Here is a 20,258-nt window from a genome sequence, read left to right as displayed (position 1 = left end):
TGGTGCTGGGGGATTGAACCGCGGTCCCTGATGCTTTTGCTAAGCTTGTTCTAAGTAGGTGCTTTAGACCACTGAGCCATCTCTCCAGCCCTAGTTTTTCTTATTTTAAACGTTCAAACAATTGTAGATTTGGTCAGCAGTCACCTTTTCCAGTTGGTTCCATGTGAGTGGGAATCTTTTTGGAACGTAAGATCTGATGGGTTAGACAGTCTGTGTGAGTGGGGGGTGAGTTTACTTATTTGTATTTTTGGTGGTATCAGGGATTAAAACTCAGGACCTTCAGTTGCTAGGCAAGCACTTATTCCACTGAGCTATCTCCCTGGCCCCAAGCTTATTTTTTAGTAAATACTTATTGCCTAGAACTGGGATAAAGCCATATTAAAAATAGGCAAAAGTCCCTGCCTCTGTAGAGCTTCTGTGTGACACTTTGATTCTGGTCCAGGTCCCAGCAGATCAGTTGTGTAGGTTCCAGGGGAGGAGGAGTTTGGGGAGTGGTGAAGAAGGTTTTAGGAGGGGAATCAGCATTTTGGACAGGTTAAATGAGGTTCTGGAAAGCTCCCTACTCGAGCTCCACAGCCCCACTTAATGACTCCTTTCCTTCTTCCCTGAATAGGTGGCACAATGCAGACTCCTCTGGCCACTCCAGTGCCTGTGCTACGGCTCCCCCGTGGCCCTGATGGCTTGAGTCGGGGCTTTGCCCCTGATAGACGCTGGGCCCGCCTGCAGCCAGAAGCTCCTGGAAGCCAAGAATGTCTTGTAGGTCAAGAATCTCAGGAATCCCAGGAACAGCATGCCCGTGCCACCCTTCGGGAGCGCTACCTGCGCAGCCTGCTGGCCATGGTGGGTCACCAGGTGAGCTTCACACTGCACGAGGGTGTGCACGTGACTGCCCACTTTGGAGCCACCGACCTTGATGTGGCCAACTTCTATGTGTCACAACTGCAGACTCCCATAGGTGTGCAGGCGGAGGCTTTGCTTCGCTGTAGTGACATTATTGCGTACACCTTCAAGCCATGAAGACATTACTGTGTTCCACCTTTCACCACGGGCTTTGCTGCACTATCCCAGGCTTCCTTCCAAATGAACCTGGCCAGGAACTCTGGACCTGAGGAGCTTTGGGCTCTCTTGGAATTCTAGCCAAGCTCCAAGCATCTGTGGCTGCTGAGGACTTCCAGGATCTACTCAGTAAAACTGCACCCCCAGGAATTCTGATGCCACTGAAAGGATGGTTCTACCTTACGGCTGCGAACTCTCCCAAATATGGGCCAGGTGCCAGTTCTTGAAGACAGGGCAGAGGGCAGGGATGAAGGAGGGCGAACTATACAGTGGGGAGCAATATATTCAAGAGGTTGCAAAATTCTCCATTGCTCCCCTCCCTCCTGCTAAAGAACCAATCATCCCAGGCAACACGACTCTTCATTTTCTTTTCAAATGTCTGGCCTGTCTGGGCCATGGAGTCTTCTTTGGGAGGTAGTAGGGTGGTTCTCGGGATCCGGATCCTGTGGGGCTGGATGGAGGTGGTGAACGTGGGTGCATGTGCAGGGATTGCACCCTGCTGGTCTCTCAGTGGCTGGGGCCCCCTCAATTCCTCAACCAGAGGGGATCTAGATTCAGTGCTAGTTTGGGTGGGTACAGGGTGAAGCTGTTCAAGGCAAGGGAGGAGTGTGGCTCAAACTGGGTCACATGGTCACACACAGGTGTTCTGTTGTCCCGCTGTCCGAAGGTGTGAACCACATTCAGCAGGCAGCTGATTTGTCTTCTCACACGTGCAGAGAATGATACAACACCAACCAGAAAAAACAGGATTGTAGTGAGTGTGAAGTTTCGCCCTATCTCCATTCCCCTCTGGCTTCGTAGTGTGGCAGTCCATATATGCATCATTTAACCTCCTGTCACTACTATCATCCACAGATGATAGAAAAATTTGTTCGTGTCTCCTTTTTGGAGACAGGGTCTCTGTAGTTAAGGTTGGCCTCAACGCGTGATGATCCTCCTACCTCAAGCTCCAGGTATCACCACATTCTGGCCTCTTGTTCCCTTTTTAGTCCCTTGAAGCTTAATATTTAAGGGAAGCCTTCCAGTAACAATAGAGGACGTTCTGTTGGGCTTGAAAATGTGGTTGCAGGTGATGTTAAATGGGATACTTAAATAGTCTCAGATGCCCCACCTGTACATACACTATGCCACTTCTGGCGAGTCTCCGGCCAAACTCTGCAGTTTTCTTGGCAACGATGGGGCTTGCTCGGCCCGGAGCCCTTTTTAAGGTTTCGATAGCAGCATTGGATGCTCTGTGGGTTGGGAAAGCATAGCGAAAGTGCGGAGGCGAATCCTGAGCAATTGAATTGCGCCTTGGGGGCGTGGCTTGCGCTCGCGCAGGTTCGCGCCTGCTTATCTACCCTCATTGCCGGGTGTTTGGATCGGCAGTTTCATCTCTCCCCTTTGGGAATTCTCCCGGTTTTCTTGGATCAGGTATAGTATATTTGTTTATTTTAATGATTTAAATTTTACGCAGCGCTGCTAACATACACAGAACTACTGATGAAACTGTAGTCCTTATGTTGAAGGCTAGAATTAGCAAGAGGGCAGCGGATTCAGAGTTCAGACAGTATCCCTCGGTCAGCACACCTCACCTGTGCGTAATCACATATTCAATGGAGCCCCTATGATCTTGCCCTTCAACGTCTTGATTTAACCTCTCGTTACCAGGTGGCACAACCCAAGATATATTTTCATTCTATTCAGCCCCATTCCCTTCCTCACGACTTGGATTTGTGACGAATGTGCGGCGGTCTGAACACAGTGACCTCGAAGGAGGCGGGGCGGGAAGAAGGCTGGAGGGGGCGGGGCTGAGGGGGGGACGGATCAGGCTCGCGCGTGCGCGCTGCTCTGGGAGACGGCGTCTACCTCGCCCCACCCCTTATATATTCTGCAGTTCCGGCTCTGCAGATTCGCGGCTCACGTTCCTTTTTCCCGTACCTCCTTCTGTTCTTTGTTTCCTTTTTCACGTTTCACACTGGGTAACCCTACCTGAAAATAGCTTACGTACACTTTACGCCTGCCTTAATACGCCGCAGACTCCTTAGCCTTTAGCGAAAGTGCGTCTAGGAAAGAGCTGGCACGCGCGGGGCTCGGCGGAGGCGCGCTTGGGCTCCCGGCGACGACGACAAGGAGAGGGGACGGAGGCGGCGCCTGAAGCAGCGGCGGATCCCATGCCCCGGGACGGCGGGCGGGCCCGGAGAGACGAGTCCGGGGCCCGGGGCATGTCCCCGGGGCCCCCGTGAGGAGGCGGCGGTGGCGATGGAGATCCCGCCACAGGAGGCGCCGCCCGAGCCGGGCGCTGAAGCCGAAGCCGAAGCCGAAGCCGAAGCCGGAGCCGGAGCCGAAGCTGAAGCCGAAACAGACGCTGATGCCGAGGTGGCCCCCGCTGAGGCCGAGTCTCCCAGCCCGGCATCGCCCCCGGCTGACGGGCGCCTTAAGGCTGCAGCCAAGCGCGTTACATTCCCGTCGGACGAAGATATCGTGTCCGGAGCGGTGGAACCCAAAGATCCCTGGAGACACGGTAGCTACTGTGGGGGCGCGGGGGCGGCTCGAAAGGGATCAGGGAGTCCGGAGGGGTCAAGGCAGGCCCGACACTGAGGTGGCGTTCAGTGTATTACGCATAATGTTGCTTTAAGAACACAACGGTCCGTTTAGATTTGGAGGCTTTTAAAAGAGGGGTGGCTATAGGTTTGGGAAGGTGGAAAGTATTGGGTGTCTGTGCCCCCACCGGCACGCTGAGGACGATCGTTTTAGAAATTAAGACAATAGACAGCTAAAGTTGTTATGGTTTGCAAGGTTGGGAGGGTTGGCAGCCTTTGAGTTTATATAGTTCTCCTGGGGAAGGAAAGAGTGCAGTTGAAGAGGAAGAGTGGGTCAACACTGGCCCAGAAAGGATCGTTGGACGAATTTAATAGGCCTGTAGAAATGTCACGAGGTTAAGTCGTGGTCTGTAAGCTTTGGAACGAGGGGTGGTCATGCAGATCACTTTCTTGGCTGAAAGGAGGAAGAATAAACCTGGGCAGTGGCTGTAGAGGAATTGTTAAATCCTGGGGTTGGAAGAGGGAGTCAGCTGTTCCCAGAAAAGGTGCAGAGCCTGGTCGTTCAGCTGTTGGGGGAGCTAATCTCGGGTAGTGTTAGGTCTTGGAATGAAAAAGTTCACTGCATGCCCCTCCCCTCAAGGGGAGCAGAGGATTGTCCATGATTCAGGAGCACAGGAACTTTGGGGCCTGGCTATAGAAGAATCCCCTTTTTCTTTCCTGGGAACAAATTAGGGAATGTTTTGAGGTCAGGGATCGGTTTTTGGTTCGTAGAAAAGAAGAGCATTGAAGTGGGGGTCCTGCGTTGGGAGATGGGTCCGTGGTACATGGGTTCTAGTCTCCCTAAGGGGATTGGGCTAGTGTTGGAGGGGAAGGGTCAACCGGAAGAAGGGTGTATGGGGGCCACAGAGTCGGGACGTGGAAAGGTGCTAGGGGATGGACAGCCGCTTTGAGCCTCCCTCTGTGGGAGAGCCTGCCAGTTTGACTGGAGCAGAGCCTGTGAAGAGAGGGCACCAGCCGGCCATGGTCCTACAGAAGGTGATTTGCTGGGCCCAGGCACAGGGAGGTACTGTTGCCAATCAGTGGGCATTGGAGGAATTGCTTGCTTTGATGTGAGGGTGGAAAATGTGGTTTCCGGATACTGAACACGCTGGAGCCCACCACAAACGCCGGTTTGGCTCGTTGTTGTCCAAGAGAGAGTGGTTAATTTAAGACTCCTGGCATTGAGACTTGGACTCCAGACCTCAGGGCTAGGTGGTCAGTTTGGGGTTGGCCGGTGTTAGGTCTGGGAATGGAAGAGCCAGAATGGGCTCCGGCTGTAATCTGGTATCCATTCCGAGGAGTTAAGTGGTAGAAGATTAAAGGCCTGGTGAGGTAGAGGTGGACCTGGGTGGTTAAAAGTAGAGGCTATAGGTCAAGTCCTGACCCTTTTTGTACCTACTTTGTAACATCAGGGTGGTTATCTAAGTGCCTTGAGACTCAGTTTTCTATCTGTAAAGTGAGTGGCAGTACCCATAGTACAGGGCTTATAAGAAGACTAAGTAAAATTGTGTATGTAAAACATCTGGCTAGGCTGAGCCTTCATGAAACCAGGGTCATTTCTAAGCTAGGTTGGTTGTTTTAGGGGCCAGCAGAGATGGGTGGTGGCAGGTGGCAGTGGTGGTGGTGGTGGCCGTGGTGGCCCCCAGTTTGTGGGCTGGAGGATCAGTGGCGAGCATGGTTGGAGGGTCTGTCACAGGTGGTGGGTAAAGTTTCTGGTCTGCAGGTTCACAGAAGAGATCAGACTTTGTCGAAGTTCTTCATTTCTGAGCACTGGTTTGTTTGTTTGTTTGTTTGTTTGTTTATTTTGGTACTGGGGATCAAACTCAGGACCTTGTACTTGCCAGGCAGGCAGTTATGCCACTGAGGTATATCTCCCCGCCACCTCCCATTTTGTTTTTGTTCAAACAGAGGTGCTTATTTCTTAGTTGTGGGAATTAAACAGGACAGTCCTTGTTGTGTCTTGCCTCATAAGGAGCAGGTGTCTTCCTGAGATTGGCGCTTTGCTGTTGTTTCTCATGGGTGGTCCTGGAGAAGCATGGAAAGAGTTGGAGGGAAGGAAGATGTCATCCCCAGGGTCTGTCTCAGAGGGGGGCCTGAAGGGGGGCTGGTTGGCTTGCTCTGGGAGACAGATTAGGTGGGGGCTCCTTCTGGGTTGGGGAGTTTCCTTGGAGCCTAAGAGAGGGGCAGGGAGGACTGGGCTCACCCTCAGGAGTGGGGTACCACAGGTGGGGGTGATGGTGTGAACCAGGCAGAAGAGTGGGCCCCTGCTGCTTGGGGACAGGGTTTGAGGAGTTGACCTGGCAGTGAGGGAGTAGGGCAATCTTTTTTTTTTTGGGGGGGGGCAATCTTTATCCTGGGGTAGGAGTCTTGCAATTGGTGATTTTAGGCAGTGGGATTTTCAGGGCAGAAAACCAAGGGGGCCTGTCAACACCAAGGAGCAGGTGACAGCTTTTGTGGAAGGAGGATGGTGGGGTTGTTGACTGGCCTTGGGGCTGCTGGAGGTTGAGGACTCACCAGCAGAGAAAAGGTATAGGAGGTTGGTCCTGGCCCAGCTGTGAGCTGCAGGGGCTGTGGGGGGCCTAGGTCTGCAGGGAGCAGTCATCTGGAGCAGGAGCGGAAAGTCGGTTGGTCCACGACCCCAGGAGCACGCGGAGAACTGGGGCTGAGGGCCCAGCAGAAGGACTGATGAAGGAGTCTGCCTGGACCCTCCTGGGTGGTGGAACCTCAGCCCAGGCTAAGAGATGACAGGAGCTGGCACATCTGTTATCTGGTCTTCTACATGCCTCCTCTTTGGGAATGAGAGAGACGATCAGAATCCATCCCCGTCCCCTCTGTCCCCTCTCTTCCCACATCCAGGAGCCATCTAGCAGGATGTGACAGAGGGGGCCGAGCTGCCTGGGAGGGGAGGCCTGTGGGCCAGCTCTGATCACATGGACTCTGTGGCTTCTTGCTGGGCATCGTTTGTTGCCCTCTGTAAAAGAGGGCTGGTATCTTTGCCCTGCAGACCACCCAGGCTGAGAGGAGGGGTGGCTGAGGGGGCAGAGCCAGAGCCAGGTGTGTGGGGAGGGAAGTGAAGCTCAGTGAGGAGGCGGGTGGAAGTCGTGAGTGGAAGAGGCTGCTTCAGGGCTGCCAGGCTGGCACGTGGGTGCCAGGGGAGGGGTGCTGGCCAGCTGTACGCCGCCACGAGAGGCAGAAGCCGTGGCCCCAGCTCTTTTAAGGACCACGGCCGGTACCATGCCGGGAGCCGTTCCAGACCACGCTGCAGGAATAACCCGAGGCTCTGCAGGCCTCCTGCACAGCTCTGCAGCTGTGCAGCGAGAGGTGTGTGAGAGGAACTTGTGATCAGGGCACATGATGCCCCGAGACTTGTCCTCCGCCCTCCCAAGCTGCCATGAGCTTCTTCCCGCTCCCTGATCAGCAGTCCTGGGGTGTGCCTGGGTTTCCCACCCTCCTATGATGCAATCTTCTCAGGCTCCCTGAGTTGGGGGGGGGGGGCAATGGCCGCCATCTTTTTCAAGTGCAGATCTCCAGGGGTAGAAAGGCCATACTGTCTGTTCTCATTGAAACCTGCACTGCACATTCAGTCCTGAAACTGGTTTGACAGGTAGATGTGCATCTGTCAGAAGTGCTGAGGCCCTGGTTAAAAGCATAGGCTGGCTTGGCACCAGTGGTGACATTGCTGGGGAGCAGGGAGTGGGGTCGAGGGGGTGGCTCTGATTTCATCTTGGCTCAGCCTCCCTTCTGATGCTGGAGTTGGCAGGGGTGTGACTTCAGCAGAGTTTTCTCTGGGCCTGGCGTTTCTGTCTGTAAGATGCAGCTGACAGTGTACACGTTCTGGGGATGGTGGTGCAGACTAAGTGGGGGACACAGTGCCTGAGCCATTGCCTACACCAGCAGGCACCTCCCTGTTGGCTCCTGTCACCACACTCTTGCCCTGCCCACAGCCCTGTTGACGGTGCCTCAGCATCCACTTGCCCTTGTCCCTGTCCCCCTTCCCATCCCACTGACCCTCAAGCCCACTCCTCAAGATCAGTGCCCAAACCCCCAGGAAAGGCTTGGGACTCCAGGCCTGACTGCCTCTGCTACCAGCTGGCTGACCGTGGGCAAGTTGCCCGGCCTCTCTGAGCTAAAGCTAAATCAGCATATGTTGGCTGCTAGTCTGAGAGGCAGTCAGGGTACCAGGATTCCAGGCTGGAAGGATTGGCCCCGCTTTCTGTGCAGCTGATGACTGGAGAGAGTGGTCCTGCCACCGCAGCCTCTGCTGTGGGGCCATGGTCAGGTGCCAGTGCTGGTGTGCGCGCCTGCTCCCTGGCCCGGCCACTCCCGGTGCCAGCACACCTGGGCAGAATGCCCAGGTTCTTGTGCCTCTGGGTCTTGGCTTGTGTTTGCCTGGCATCTTCAATGCCAAGACAGAGGCCACATGCGAGTTACCTCTGTGACCTGCCTGCCTCGCAGGGTGAAAATCAGAGAAAATGAGGTTTTTGTCTTGGATGAAATGCCCCATGGAGGTATTTGGGTAAACATCTTGGGGGTGGCAAATTGAGTGAGCATCAGGACGGGGACTGGCCCTCCAGTCCCCAGGCAGCCCGTGCATCTATCCTGGGTCCAGAAAGCACCTAGCATGGGTGCAGTGAGCGGTGACGAGTGAGTGCTCGAAGCGCCAGTGCGGGTGCTTCTGGGAGTAGCAGCCTTCTGTTAGTCCTCTCGGGCACTGACTCTCAGGGCCACAGCCCCTGCCTGCACTGGCTGCTGCCTGATTGCCCTGGGACTGGGGGCTGTGGATTTGTTGGAAAAACTCACCATGCCCTTCTGACAGCTAGCAGAAGGGCCTTCTGGCCCTGTGCCTGGGGCCTCTTCTTAGCTCAGCCACTCTGTCCCCATGCCTGCCAGACCTCAGTTACCAGGTGGCTGGGTTGGCCTGTCTGAGCTGAGGCTAGGAGAGCGTGGGGCCTGGTGATCTTCGTGGCCTGCTCTCTGAGCCACCTTGTTGGCCCTGTCTAAGTATTGTACTGTCTCACTTAAATCTCACAGCTACCCTGGCAGGCAGATGCTGTCCACCCCAATTTGTAGAGGAGGAAATGGAGGCATGGAGAAGTAAAGGAACTTTACTAAAGTCACACAACCACCCGTAAGAGGCCAGGCTGGGACTCAGGCCTGGGCTGTGTGGTCTAGAACCTGTTCGCACTGGCTGTGGAACGTGGGCATCATGCACTTAGCTCAGTGTGCCACGGGGTTTAGTGTGGTTTATCCCCATGCACCATAATCCTTTGTAAAATGGAGTTGGCGGGGGCAGAGCTGAGGGCTCACTGGGTCTCTGGCAGCTCCAGAGTCCCAGGAGGGCGTGCACTTTCTCTGGTGCTTATTCTGACGATTGGCCCTGGCACGTTTTCTGATTCTTCCAGTGCTATGCAGTGGTGCACATGCCTGTTGGACCAGTGACTTTGTGACCAGAGCACTACGTGCTGGGTGTTAGTGCTAGGGTAGAAGACAGTGGAGTCCCTGCCTCTGTGGAGGTCATGGGCTGAGGGAGACACCAATAACAGCTCGTGTCAGGCCAGGGTGTGTGCAGGGTGTGTGCAGGGGCGTCTGATAAGGAAGTCATGGGAGTCACCAGGTGAAGGACAGCTTGCAGTGTGCAGAGGGAACAGGGACTCATGGGACAGGAGCAGATAAAGAACCAGGGGTGGGGCAGGGGCTTAGAGGCTGGAGCGGGCTGGAGAGTCGCCCATAACTGGGGGTACAGAGGAGAGGCCCTCACAGCTAGGCTTTTTTTTTTTTCTCTCCACTGAGATTTGGACTCCGGGCCTTTGCACTGAGCTGCATTCCCAGCCCCTTTTTTTTTTATTTTTATTTATTTGTGTGTGTGTGTGTGTGTGTGTGTGTGTGTGTGTGTGGCCAGCTCAGCCCACCAGGGGGCGGGCTGGCTGGCATGTGGTGCTGGGGATTGAACCGCGGTCCCTGTGCTTTGTTGAGCTTGTTCTAAGTAGGTGCTTTAGACCACTGAGCCATCTCACCAGCCCCCCAGCCCCTTTTGATATTTTGTTTCATTTTTTACTTGGTGAAGACAAGGTCTCACTAAATCACTAGATTATCCAGGCTGGGGCTGAACCTGCAGCCCTCCTGCCTCAGCCTCACAGGCATATGCTACCTGCCACGTGGCTTGAGAAGTGTTTTAAACACGGCCCAGGGAACCAGGTGGCACAATGGGAAGTGGCTGTGGGTTTGAGCTTATAGGCACTAGGTTCTACAGGGCCTCAAAGTGGCCAGTGGCTGACGCTTGACTTCACTGGTTTCGTGATCACATTTATCTGAATCTTTCTTCCCCCAAGTTTATCATAGCCCATGGTGTTGGTAACACCTGTAGGGGTACAGTGCCCCCTGTCTGTTCCCTTCTGGATCTTTAAGCCCCTTCCCTCCTTACCTCTTTGTTTAGGCTTGGCCTGCCCAATACCTCCTGCCCTTGGGTGGGTGGGCAAGTTCACACCCCAAGTGGCACCTCTTCAGGTAACCACCACTACAGTCACTTCTGGCTGTCCAGGCTCCTCGGGGCCTGACATCGTCTAGGTACCCTGTTACTCCTGAAATCTAGAACAGGTCTGCCCCAAGATTTTTTTTTTTTTTAATGTTTCCTTTATTTATTTGTTTCTTTTTTATGGTAGCTCAGCCCACCTTGGGGCATGTGGTGCTGGGGATCAAACTGAGGTCCCTGCGTGCTTGCCTAAGCAGACGCTTTAGACCACTGAGCTATCTCGCCAGCCCTTCTCCAAGATTTTCAGCAGGAGACTAGGGAACCCATAGAAGGCCTTGTTCCTATACCTTGAAAGTTGTAAGTTGACGGTGGTGGTGCACATCTGTAAACCTACTATGCTGGGAGGCTGAGGCAGGAAAATCGCAAGCTCAGGCTCAGCCTGGGCCATTTGGTGACTAAGCCAGACCCTCAGAGTAAATTCTCAAAAAGACTGCCGATGCAGCTCAGTGTGTGGAGGTGCTGAGTTCAGTCCCCAGCGCTGTATCCTGCCACAAGTATTGTAATAATGCTGGGGCAGCACGGAGCCCAAATAGGGGTTGGTCTAGTTTTGGTCTTTTTTTTTAAAGAAAAAAACAACCCAATTATACAGAATTTCAAAACATGATAATAGATGAATAATGGCTAATACATTGTGTATTACTGTCTTCAAAGTACTGTTCAAATTAGCTTCCGTCTTTTTTTTTTTTTTTTTTTTTTTTTGGCAGAACCGGGGATTGAACTCAGGCCCTTGCACTTGCCAGGCAAGTGCTTATTCTACTGAGCTATCTCCCCAGCCCCTAGCTTCAGTCTTGAGAGTGTCGCCGAGCTTCTTTGCCTCAATGTCTCTATTTGTATGCGGCTGCAGATTAAATTAATCTGTACCAGAACAAGCTGGCTATCACAGGCACACAGTAAGGACGTGGAATGCTGACTGAGGTTGTGTCACTGCCTGTCAGCCTGCCCTGCTCTCCCCTTTCAGGATGTAAGTGTTGTCCCCTCTCTGCTTGCAGGGAGGGACAGGCCTGCAGCCCAATGACTGCTGGTTAGAAGCTGAGTGCAAACATGACCTTGGGCGAATCCCTCAACCTCATCTGCCCCTTTCCCCAATTGTGAAGCCATTTGGATCAAGCTTTTGACTAACTGTGGGATAAGCACAGAGCCAGCCAGCGAGGGCTGTGAATGTGAGCAGAGTGGTGCTGCCTGGCCCAGCCCAGCCCGGCCCGGCCTGGCCTGGTCCACTGGCTCCCCCTAGGGCTGGGGCTGCCGTCTCAGGTTAGGGTGGGTAGAACATGTGGACAGGGTTCCCTGGTTGCAGGGTGGGGGTTCAGATGCTGGATGCCAAAGGGCTTGGAGAACTGCACGTGCTGGGCTACATTTCCTGCACTAGGAAGGAGGTTCCTCGAGGGCAGGACCCTCCTCTGGCTTCGCCTGTCTCCCCAGGACCCTCTGGGTGCCTATCTCCCTGCAGCCTCACGTGGATGTGTTGGGGTTGGTGGGTTGGGGGGGTGCACAGTAGGCACCCAGATATGGCTTGTACCCCTTCGGTCTGCCTCCAGGCAGCTGAGTGGGACTGTTGTGGTGGTGGGGGTGGGTGTTGGACATGCCTGCTGTCAGCCGCAGCACTGAGCTCATGTGACTCGCCTTGTACCAGCCCCCTCCCAGCAGGAGCTTGGGCCCTGAGCAGGCTGGTGATTCTAGCCTTCCAGTTGGGTGAGCCGCCCCTCTTGCAGCCCACCGAGGTCAGACTTATATGCCACCTCACCAGTCTCAGGCAGCGCCAGCTGCCATCAGCCATGTCGCCAGTAGGACTTATGTGGGTGTAGCCTCCCCCTTTGCCAACACAGGCACCTTCCCAGTGAGCTCACTTGTTCCCCAGAACACGGAGGGGCAGGGAGTGGGGATGCTCAGAGGTGAAAGCAGGGCCTGGGGGAAGTGACCAAGTATAAAGGTCATGCTCCCAGTGTAGGGATGGTTGTTACAGTTCCATTTTATGGAGTGCTTACTGGGCCTAAGCGTTCTGTGTATTTGTTCATTTCTTTTTGTTTCTTTGTTTTAGAAAGATGATCTTAGTATATAACTCAGTTCATGCTGGCCTTGAACTCTATGTAGCCTAGGTGGGCTTTGAACTGGAGATCTTCCTGCCTCAGCCTGCAGATTGCTGAAATTGCAGGCATGAGCAGCTTGTATTTTTCTTCACAGTAGCCAGAGTGGAAACAGACTCAGGGCCACGGAGAGCAGAGGGGAGCTGGTTCCTGGAAGGAACACATGGGCCGAGTCCCTTCCCACGCTGATGTTCACAGTGCCCTAGCAGCGCCTTCCTTCCCCAACTGACTCCTGTCCTTCCTTCCGCTGGCTTCTGCCCCTTCCTTGCCTCAGTCCCAGGGCAGAGTTCTGTGCTCTCTTGGGTTCCCATGGTGCTGCTTCACTGTTGTTATTTGTTTGAGCCCATCTCCCCCACTGGACCTGACTCCGCAGCCTGGCTGCTGGGAGGAGCTGAGCCCCTCTGGGAACCTTAGAGACCCAACAGAGTGGGTCTGCCAAGAAGTGGCCTGGGCTGGGTGTCTGGGAGCCCCTGTCACCTGGGGTGGAGCTTCAGAAGTTAAGTAGGGAGGAGAGGTAGCTGAGCCCCAGGACTGTCTGTCCATGCACGTGTCTGTCCCTTCATTCCTTGCCATCTGAAAGCTCTTTACAGTCACTTTGCTGCCCTGCTTGTCCTGAAGGCCAAGAGAGGTCTGCTCTCTCCCCAGCCACCCCAGCAGCCTCAGCAGACCTGGTTAAATCTGTCGCTCTCGTCATGCCCATGCCTCCACAGCTAGGAGGCTGCCTACCCTGGGCTTGCCACCCTCCCTGGCCACTCTACACCCTCTTGACCCTGCACCATAGGCTTCAAGCCATGCAAGGAGAGCCCACATCACATCTTGCCCAGAACAGCACCCTTTTGCACGGCTGGCTTTAGCTTACTTTTTGGGGCCCCCAGCCTTTCCCTAGACTTGTGCGTGGGCTCTGGAAGGCAGGTGGTGGCCCGAGCACCATGAGGGCAGGGTGCATTTGGTTCTGTGCCACTGTTCTCCCCAGCCCCACATCACGTGTGCTACAGCTGACCTGAGCAGGAGCCTGTAGGGCAGGTGGAGAAGGAAGCACGGTGCCCTGCTGGGTCTTAGTACTGGCCATCAGCAGCTGCACAGCCCCTGACCTCATGTCACCCTGGATCCAGAAGAGGAAGTAGAAGAGAGGAGGAACGGCCGCGGAGAGGGTCAGCCAGCCAGCCAGCCTGTTGTATTGTCTCAGTGCCAGCCTGGCAAAATGCAGGAGTTCAGGACGCAGACTCATCTTTGTCCTAACTTGCTGTGTGTCATAGGCCAGGGTACTGGCCCATTCCATGTAGCAGGACAGCGACCAAGGCTCTTTGCATGTGTGTCCCTGTCTGTTGGGCTGTCTCCCTGTCTCAGGGAATAAATGGGCCCCAGGTCTGCTTCCTGTCATGGGGTGGGAGCCAAGGTTCTGGTAACTGCTCTGCCTTTGTACCTTTGTGACAGGTGACCTGATTACCTCTTCCCTTCAACAACAGGGTATGCCACAGATGTCAGGGAAGCCAGCCGGCCTCCCAGCGTAAGCCTTGGTGGATTTCTTCTTCCTCCCTGTCACTCTCCATTTTGTAAGCCCCTTCTCCAGGGCTTTTGCCCACTCTGGCTAGACCGTACTCCCAGGAGCCACCTTCCTTTCTGCGCCTGGGCTTGCCTCAGGATCTATATGCCAAACTCTTTTGGGTTCCTGTCCCAGGCTTGCCTCTGGGTCCTCCCTGTCTATGTCTCCTCCTGGACCAGGAACTCCAGAGTAGGGCTGTCTCTGTCCCTGTTGTGTCCCCAGCATAGCTCCAGGCACAGAGCAGTGCTCAGGGGCTGTTGCTTCCTTTGGATGGAGTAAGGTAGGGTGGGCAAAGCCCATACTGCCCTCCTGGAGCCCTGCCTTACACTCCCAGGTCTGCTGGCTGCAGGGCCCTTCCCCTGGCAGAGGAGTGCTTACCAAGAATGGCCTGGCTTCCAGGAGAGTGTCAGGACTTCTGGTCTGCTTCTAGCTTTGAGGGGGTCAAGATAGAGACACATGCTAGGACGAAGACGGGTCTCTGTTTCCAACACCCGTGTTTCTAACAGGCTGGCTCAGAACCTCTAGAGCAGCGGGGAGGGAGGTGGAGACGCCTGTCTGGCATGCGCCTGCCTCCCGCCTGCTTCACCAGGGAACTTGGAGTACAAAGGTAGTTAGAAGTAGAAAAAAATCACTAGCTACTCTTTGGACAGAGAACTAATATCTAGAATATATACAGAATTTTTAAAAAAAATTAGAGCCCTCCTCCAGTAAAAAATTCAACAACAAAAAAAAGACAACTTTTTTTTTAATGTGTGTGTGTGATACTGGGGCCTCGTGCTCAGCCTGAGCTGAACACAGCCCCATAGGCAACTTTAATGAAGACAGCTCTCAGAAGACACACAAATTTTCTTTTTTTGGCGGAACCGGGGATTGAACTCAGGGCCTTACGCTTGCCAGGGAAGCGCTTATTTCACTGAGCCATCTCCCCGGCCCCGACACACAAATTTTCAATGAATACATGAAAAATGTTCATTACCTCTGGTCATTAGGAAAATGCAAATTTAAGTAACACAGATTCCATCTTACTCCAGAAAGTGGCTATTATCAAGAAATCAGATTACAACACTGGGAAGGCTGCAGGGAGGAAAGGCGCCCTTCAGTCACTGTGAACCAGTAGAACCACTATGGAAATCAGTGTGGAGATTGCTCAAAAGTAAAAGTGGAAATTCCATTTAACCCAGGTATTTCCCTTCTAGGTATCTTTCTGAAAGAAAGACACCATGTTAGAGTGATGACATGTACACAACACATACCCTTTTTAAAAACTGTATTTTAGTACAGGGTCTACAGGGCCTCACTACACACACAGATTGGACTCATAGTGATCTTCCAGTTTCCAGCTCCCAAGCACTGGGATTATAGGTGCGCACCACCATGCCCAGTCTCATTTGCCGTCTCAGCACGCCCTGCGGGCGGGGCCAGCACCAGCACTGGCACTGCACACTGGGGATGGAACTCTGGTCCAGTGCCTGCCAAAGCAAGTGATTTAGTCCGCTGAGCTGTCTGTCCGGTCCTCACTCCCCCTTTTTGAGACGGGGTCTCACCTTAGTCCTTGCTGGTCTTGAACTCACTATGTAGCCCAGGTTGCCTTTGAACTTGCAGTGATCCTCCTGCCCCAGCCTCCTCAGTGCTGGGATTACAGGCACACGTCACCACGCCTGGCCATACCCATATTTATAGCACGCAACTCATAATAGCTAAATCTTGAAAGCAGCCTGAATGTCTATCAATAGATGAATTGATAAAATACATGTGGTATTTATATACAATGGAGTACTACTTAGCCATAAAGAAGGATAAATGAGTCACTGTGGGAAAGTAGATGTACCTTGAAACCATAGTTAATTTTTTTTTTTTTTTTTGTACTTAGAATTGAACTCACCACTTCATGCTTGCCAAGCAGGTGCTATGTTGCTGAGCTATATCCCTAGCCCTAACCATGTCAAGTGAAATAAAAGGGAGGAACACCAAGAGATGGAGGCAAGAGAAGGGCAGGAAATGAAAAAGGAGTTAAGATGTGGTCTATACATGTACCAACTCCATGTGAGGGATGGAATCATTATGTGCTGCATATGTGTACGATGCAATTGTTGTTAAATTGAAGAAAGGAGGAGGGACTGGGGATTTGGCTCAGTGGTAGAATGCTTGCCTAGCAAGCTGGAAGCCCTGGGTTCAGTCCTCAGCACCAAAACCAAAAAATAAACCTCCCCTAAGAAAGGAGGAGCTCTGGGACACTGAGACCATCTCTAGCCCCTGCCTGTCGCACTGGCTGAGGCTCTCCCCGTACAGCCCGAGGAGCTGGTGGGGGAGGGGTGTGCTCTCCCGGAGCTGGAGTGATGGTTACCTAGGCAGTGCACTTTGGCTCTTTCATAACTCTAAAAGACGTTTTAAAAAGGCAACAAAACAGATGGAAAGTCTCAGGAAGAAAACATTACATGGGAGCCTTGATTCTGAGATTTTCTTTTTCCTGAAGTGTTTTTTTTTTTTTTGTTTTGTTTTGTTTTTCCTCCTCCAGTACTAGGGATTGAACTCAGGACCTTGCACTTGCCAGGCAGGCACTTATTCTGCTGAGCTATATCCCTGGTGCTCCTGAGTATTTTGAGATAGAATCTTACAGTGTAGCTCAGGCCAGCATGAGTCTGTCAGGGCTGAGAACAGGTGCACAGCACCATGCTTTGTTCCTTACCTGGGATTCTTAGCCTCTTCAGAAGGCAGGTCAGGCCCCATGCAGTGCACCCATTTAAAGTGTGTTGTCGGCTGGCCTGGTGGCGCACGTGTGATCCTAGCACCCGGGAGGCTGTGGCAGAACTGTGGTGACCTTGTGGCCAGTCTGAGCTACACAGTGAGACCCATCCTTTATAACAATCAAGCTTAGACCATTTGGGGGCTGGGGAGATGGCTCAGTAGAATAAGAGCTTCCCTGGCAAGTGCAAGGGCCTGAGTTCAATCCCTGGTTCCGCCAAAAAAAAAAAAAAAAAAAAAAAGCTTAGACCATTTTAACGAGGTCCCTTAGCCATCACCCCTCATTTCCCCCACTCCAACCTAGACGGCCGCTGATCTATTTTCTGTCTCTGCTTTTGGAGACTTCATGGAAACAAGCTCACAGCTGCTGCTTGCCAGTGGTGCAGTTAGAGCGCGCCAGTTGTGGCATGTCCAAGTCCCTCAGACCCATTGCCAGGCACAGGGCACACCGCTGCTTATCTGCTCATGCGCGGTGCCTAGTTGGGCTGTGCCGCTGCTTGGCTGTTCCAGATAACGCTGCCATGGGCACAGGTGGACGTACACGTCTGCGTGTGGATGCAGGTTTCCGACTCTGGGAGTGAAACTGCTGGGCACATGAGTGGCCTTTAAGGGAGGAGATGCCAGGCTGCTTTCCACAGCCCTGTCCCAGGCCAGCGCTTGCTAACGGCTGTCCCTCAGCTTGTGGCTCTCCTGGGGGTGTGAAATGGTGTCTGTCAGTGGTCATTTCCTGATGGCCGATGCCGCTCAGCCTGTTTTCGTGTGCGTGTTGAACACGTGGGTATCTTCGGAGAAATGTCTTTTTAGATCTCTGTCCCATGGCCAGGCTGTGCTATGCCTTCCTCAGGGAGCTGCAAGCCTGTTGGGTGCAGGCCTCAGTGTGGAGGCAGGCCCTGCTTCACCCCCCCCCCCCGCCCCCATTTCCTTCCTGTCTCCTCTCTGGCAGGGACACAGCCACAGATGGGAGCCAGTCTGACGGTGAGGACACTGTTGATATGGTAGCGGGTCGTGCTTTCTCACTTCATTTCCCCATTTTAAATTTAATTTTAAAATACATCACTGGGCTGTTGTCATTTGTCCTAGCTATTTCCACGTGGCTGAGCATTTAGGTCCTTTCCAGTTTTCCATCACATAAATAATGCAGGCTTTTCGTCTGTGCCTGTGAATCTTTCTGTTCACTACACATAGCTTTCTCAGAAAAACGTTCTTGGAAGGTGATTCTGCCAGGTGAGAGGGTAGGAGCGCTTGAAGCCCTGCCTCCGCATGTTCCTTCCTGGGACTCTGCGAAGCCTCATGGGCCCGTGCTCTAGGATCACGGGCACGACTGTAGCGTAGATTTTGTTTTTTAAGCAAGTCAGGGTGTCTGTATGTCTCAATACCAAGATGGTGACTTGTTTTAGTGAGCATTCCTGTGGCTGCCAGTTAACCTCTTCACTATTAACGTGTTGTGTGCTTTGGGGAGTTGTTTCTTTATGGCCTTTGTCCACCTACCTGTTTTTTTTTAAGTGTACTTGGTGCAGGGTCTCATTACTCAGCTTGGACTCTCAGTGATCCTTCTGTTTTCAGCCTCCCCAGCGCTGGGATTACAGGTGCGCGCCACCATGCCAGGTCTCAGTGGCAGGGGATATGGTGCCAGGGCTCTTAGTTCACTGAGCTGTCTCGCCTGCCCATGTCCGTCTTTCTTTCAGGATTTTTATTTAGCATTTGCCTTGCTGAAAAGGTGGGAAAGAAGGTACGGGACACCAGTTTACAAAAACCACTTTCTCCTTTGCATTTCACTGGGTCTGCATAGCAAAACCCTATTCCTGCACAGGGGTAGAGGAACCCGGGCCAGGGTGTCAGAGAGCAGAGAATGCAGTTTGGGCAGAAAGGGTGCCTGTGGGTGGCATCCGGGTCCACGCAGAGAAGGCAGGATGGAGGGGCCCTCCAAAGATGCCTGTGCACAGCGCTGTTTGCTCAGTGCAGGCTGAGCAACCTGGTGAAGCTGCTAGTGCCCCCTTTTATGGAGAAGGAAACTCTTCCCTGGAGTCCTTAGCCATTTGCTGAGGTTGTGCTCCTTTGCAGCAGGTGGCAAAGCTACAGCAGCCCTACCCTTGTCCCCGACACACCCAGCCTGCCACTGCTGCAGAGGCACAGCAGTTCCCTAGGCTGAGTTGCAGCAAAAGCCCAGGTTCCTGATCTCCTACATCGCCAGCACTTCTTGGGTGAAAATCCTGTTTGCCCCTTTTTGTTTTTTCAAAGCCCTTTGAATCTTTGCGGCCCCTGTAGAATACCATTCTCTGGCTCAGAGTATCTAGTGCCCACCCTTGCCTGCCACCACTCAGGCAGCCCCTCACTGTGTTGCCACTGTGACAGGCACATGGCAGGCCTTGTGCTGGCTCTGTTCACTGTCCAGGTGTATGGGCTTCCCTGGCTTATGTGTGGCTATTGCCTGTTCGCATGGTGCTGCCTGCTGCCTCTGCTTTCTGCCACAGACGCCTTGGAACCCAGCACCATGGACAGTGTCTGGTACAGAGTGGGCACTAGACAGGAGGAATGAATGAACTTGTGATTCTTAGGCATCTTAGGTCTCAGCTTACGTATTCTTCTTGTGGGGCTTTGGTAACTACGCCCTTAAATTTCCATTTGTATCCTCAGTATTTCTTGTGAAGCCTATTGTTTTTCTTTAATATATAATTTTTATTTGTGTGATTTGTCTTCTAGCAGTTAGTCCTTGAGTACGGGGACCAGAGCTGTTTTGTTCCCCATTGTCCACACAGCCTGGGTTGGGGGTAAAGGATGAAAGCATGGGTGTAATGGCCTTAGTTCCCAGGCCTCAGCGTTGGTGGTGTGCCACCTCTGCATAGATGGGGTCAGGCGGATTGGGAAGCTGGACTAGTAAGTGGCTCTTAGTTACTAGATTCTAAAATTCCAAGCTAAAGTCCCCCTGGTGCCTTGGGGCTCAGCAGGCCATCTGCTGCCCCTGACCAGAAGCCTGAGGCAGGTGGCCCAAAATAGCCTGCTCTGCCAGGGCTGGTTGTCTACTGGTAGACACCGGCTTTCCTAGAGGTTCCCTATTCCAAGCCTGGCCTCATCACCCAGCCAGAACTTTGTGAGTGCCGCAAAGCACTGAGCTACATGCTACTCAGCAGAGCCCTTAAAGCACCTCGTGCCCCTGCTCTGTGTTGAGTCCTCATCCATTTCCTTTTGATATAGGGACGTGAAACTCCCGACCTGGCCTGGATGAGTTCGTGTTCTCTAAAACCAAAGAATGAATTTTAGGAACAAACAGAGGTTGAGGGTAAAACTTTATTGGAAAGGAAAGCTTCTGTTGGAGAGGGACAGAAGGGGAACCTGAGTTACCCAGGGAGCTGTCTCTTCCAGGTTACCTTTATAGGGCAAAACCATGCGGGGCTGAGGTAGAGACAAAGGGGTCTCACTTAGGCGGATGCAGGAAGGGACAAAACTATGGTCAACCAATGAGATTACAAGCACCATTTGCTCAAGTAAAATTGATTAGGCCCAAGACCAAATGGGGTAGCGAGTCACGTAGCAAGTGGGCATGAATATAAAACAGTACCTTATTGGGAGGCCTTCAGACCATAATTCTTCCTGAGTAATGATCAACCCTGGATGCCAGTCTTTTTTTTTTTTTTTTTTGCGGAACCAGGGATTGAACTCAGGCCCTTGCACTTGCCAGGGAAGCACTTCTGATCTGGCTTTTGCTCCCAACCTTGTGTTTCCCATGTCTCCCGTGTGGTTGCTGTCTG

The 20,258-nt window shown here is 53.1% G+C and overlaps 2 protein-coding genes across 5 annotated transcripts in view; both read left to right on the top strand.

Moving 5' to 3' along the window:
• Gemin7 (gem nuclear organelle associated protein 7) overlaps nucleotides 1-1,407 on the top strand; it is an 11,784-nt gene extending 10,377 nt beyond the window's left edge. For all 4 annotated transcript variants that reach the window (XM_004644317.2, XM_023704583.1, XM_023704584.1 and 1 more), the window contains one exon: nucleotides 614-1,407. In XM_004644317.2, coding sequence (XP_004644374.1) covers nucleotides 622-1,017 — 396 coding nt within the window. In that variant the 5' untranslated portion in view covers nucleotides 614-621 and the 3' untranslated portion in view covers nucleotides 1,018-1,407. The remainder of the gene's footprint in view (nucleotides 1-613) is intronic.
• Nucleotides 1,408-2,945: 1,538 nt separating this feature from the next.
• The window catches only part of Ppp1r37 (protein phosphatase 1 regulatory subunit 37), a 42,016-nt gene continuing 24,703 nt past the window's right edge, over nucleotides 2,946-20,258 (top strand). The window contains exon 1 of the mRNA XM_004644315.2: nucleotides 2,946-3,559. Coding sequence (XP_004644372.1) covers nucleotides 3,298-3,559 — 262 coding nt within the window. The 5' untranslated portion in view covers nucleotides 2,946-3,297. The remainder of the gene's footprint in view (nucleotides 3,560-20,258) is intronic.

The sequence above is a fragment of the Octodon degus genome, unplaced genomic scaffold (assembly GCF_000260255.1).
Source record: "Octodon degus isolate 3935 unplaced genomic scaffold, OctDeg1.0 scaffold00197, whole genome shotgun sequence".
Taxonomy (NCBI): Eukaryota; Metazoa; Chordata; class Mammalia; order Rodentia; family Octodontidae; genus Octodon; species Octodon degus.
Note: the sequence above shows the minus strand (reverse complement) of the source record. Positions and strands in the feature narration are given on the sequence as shown.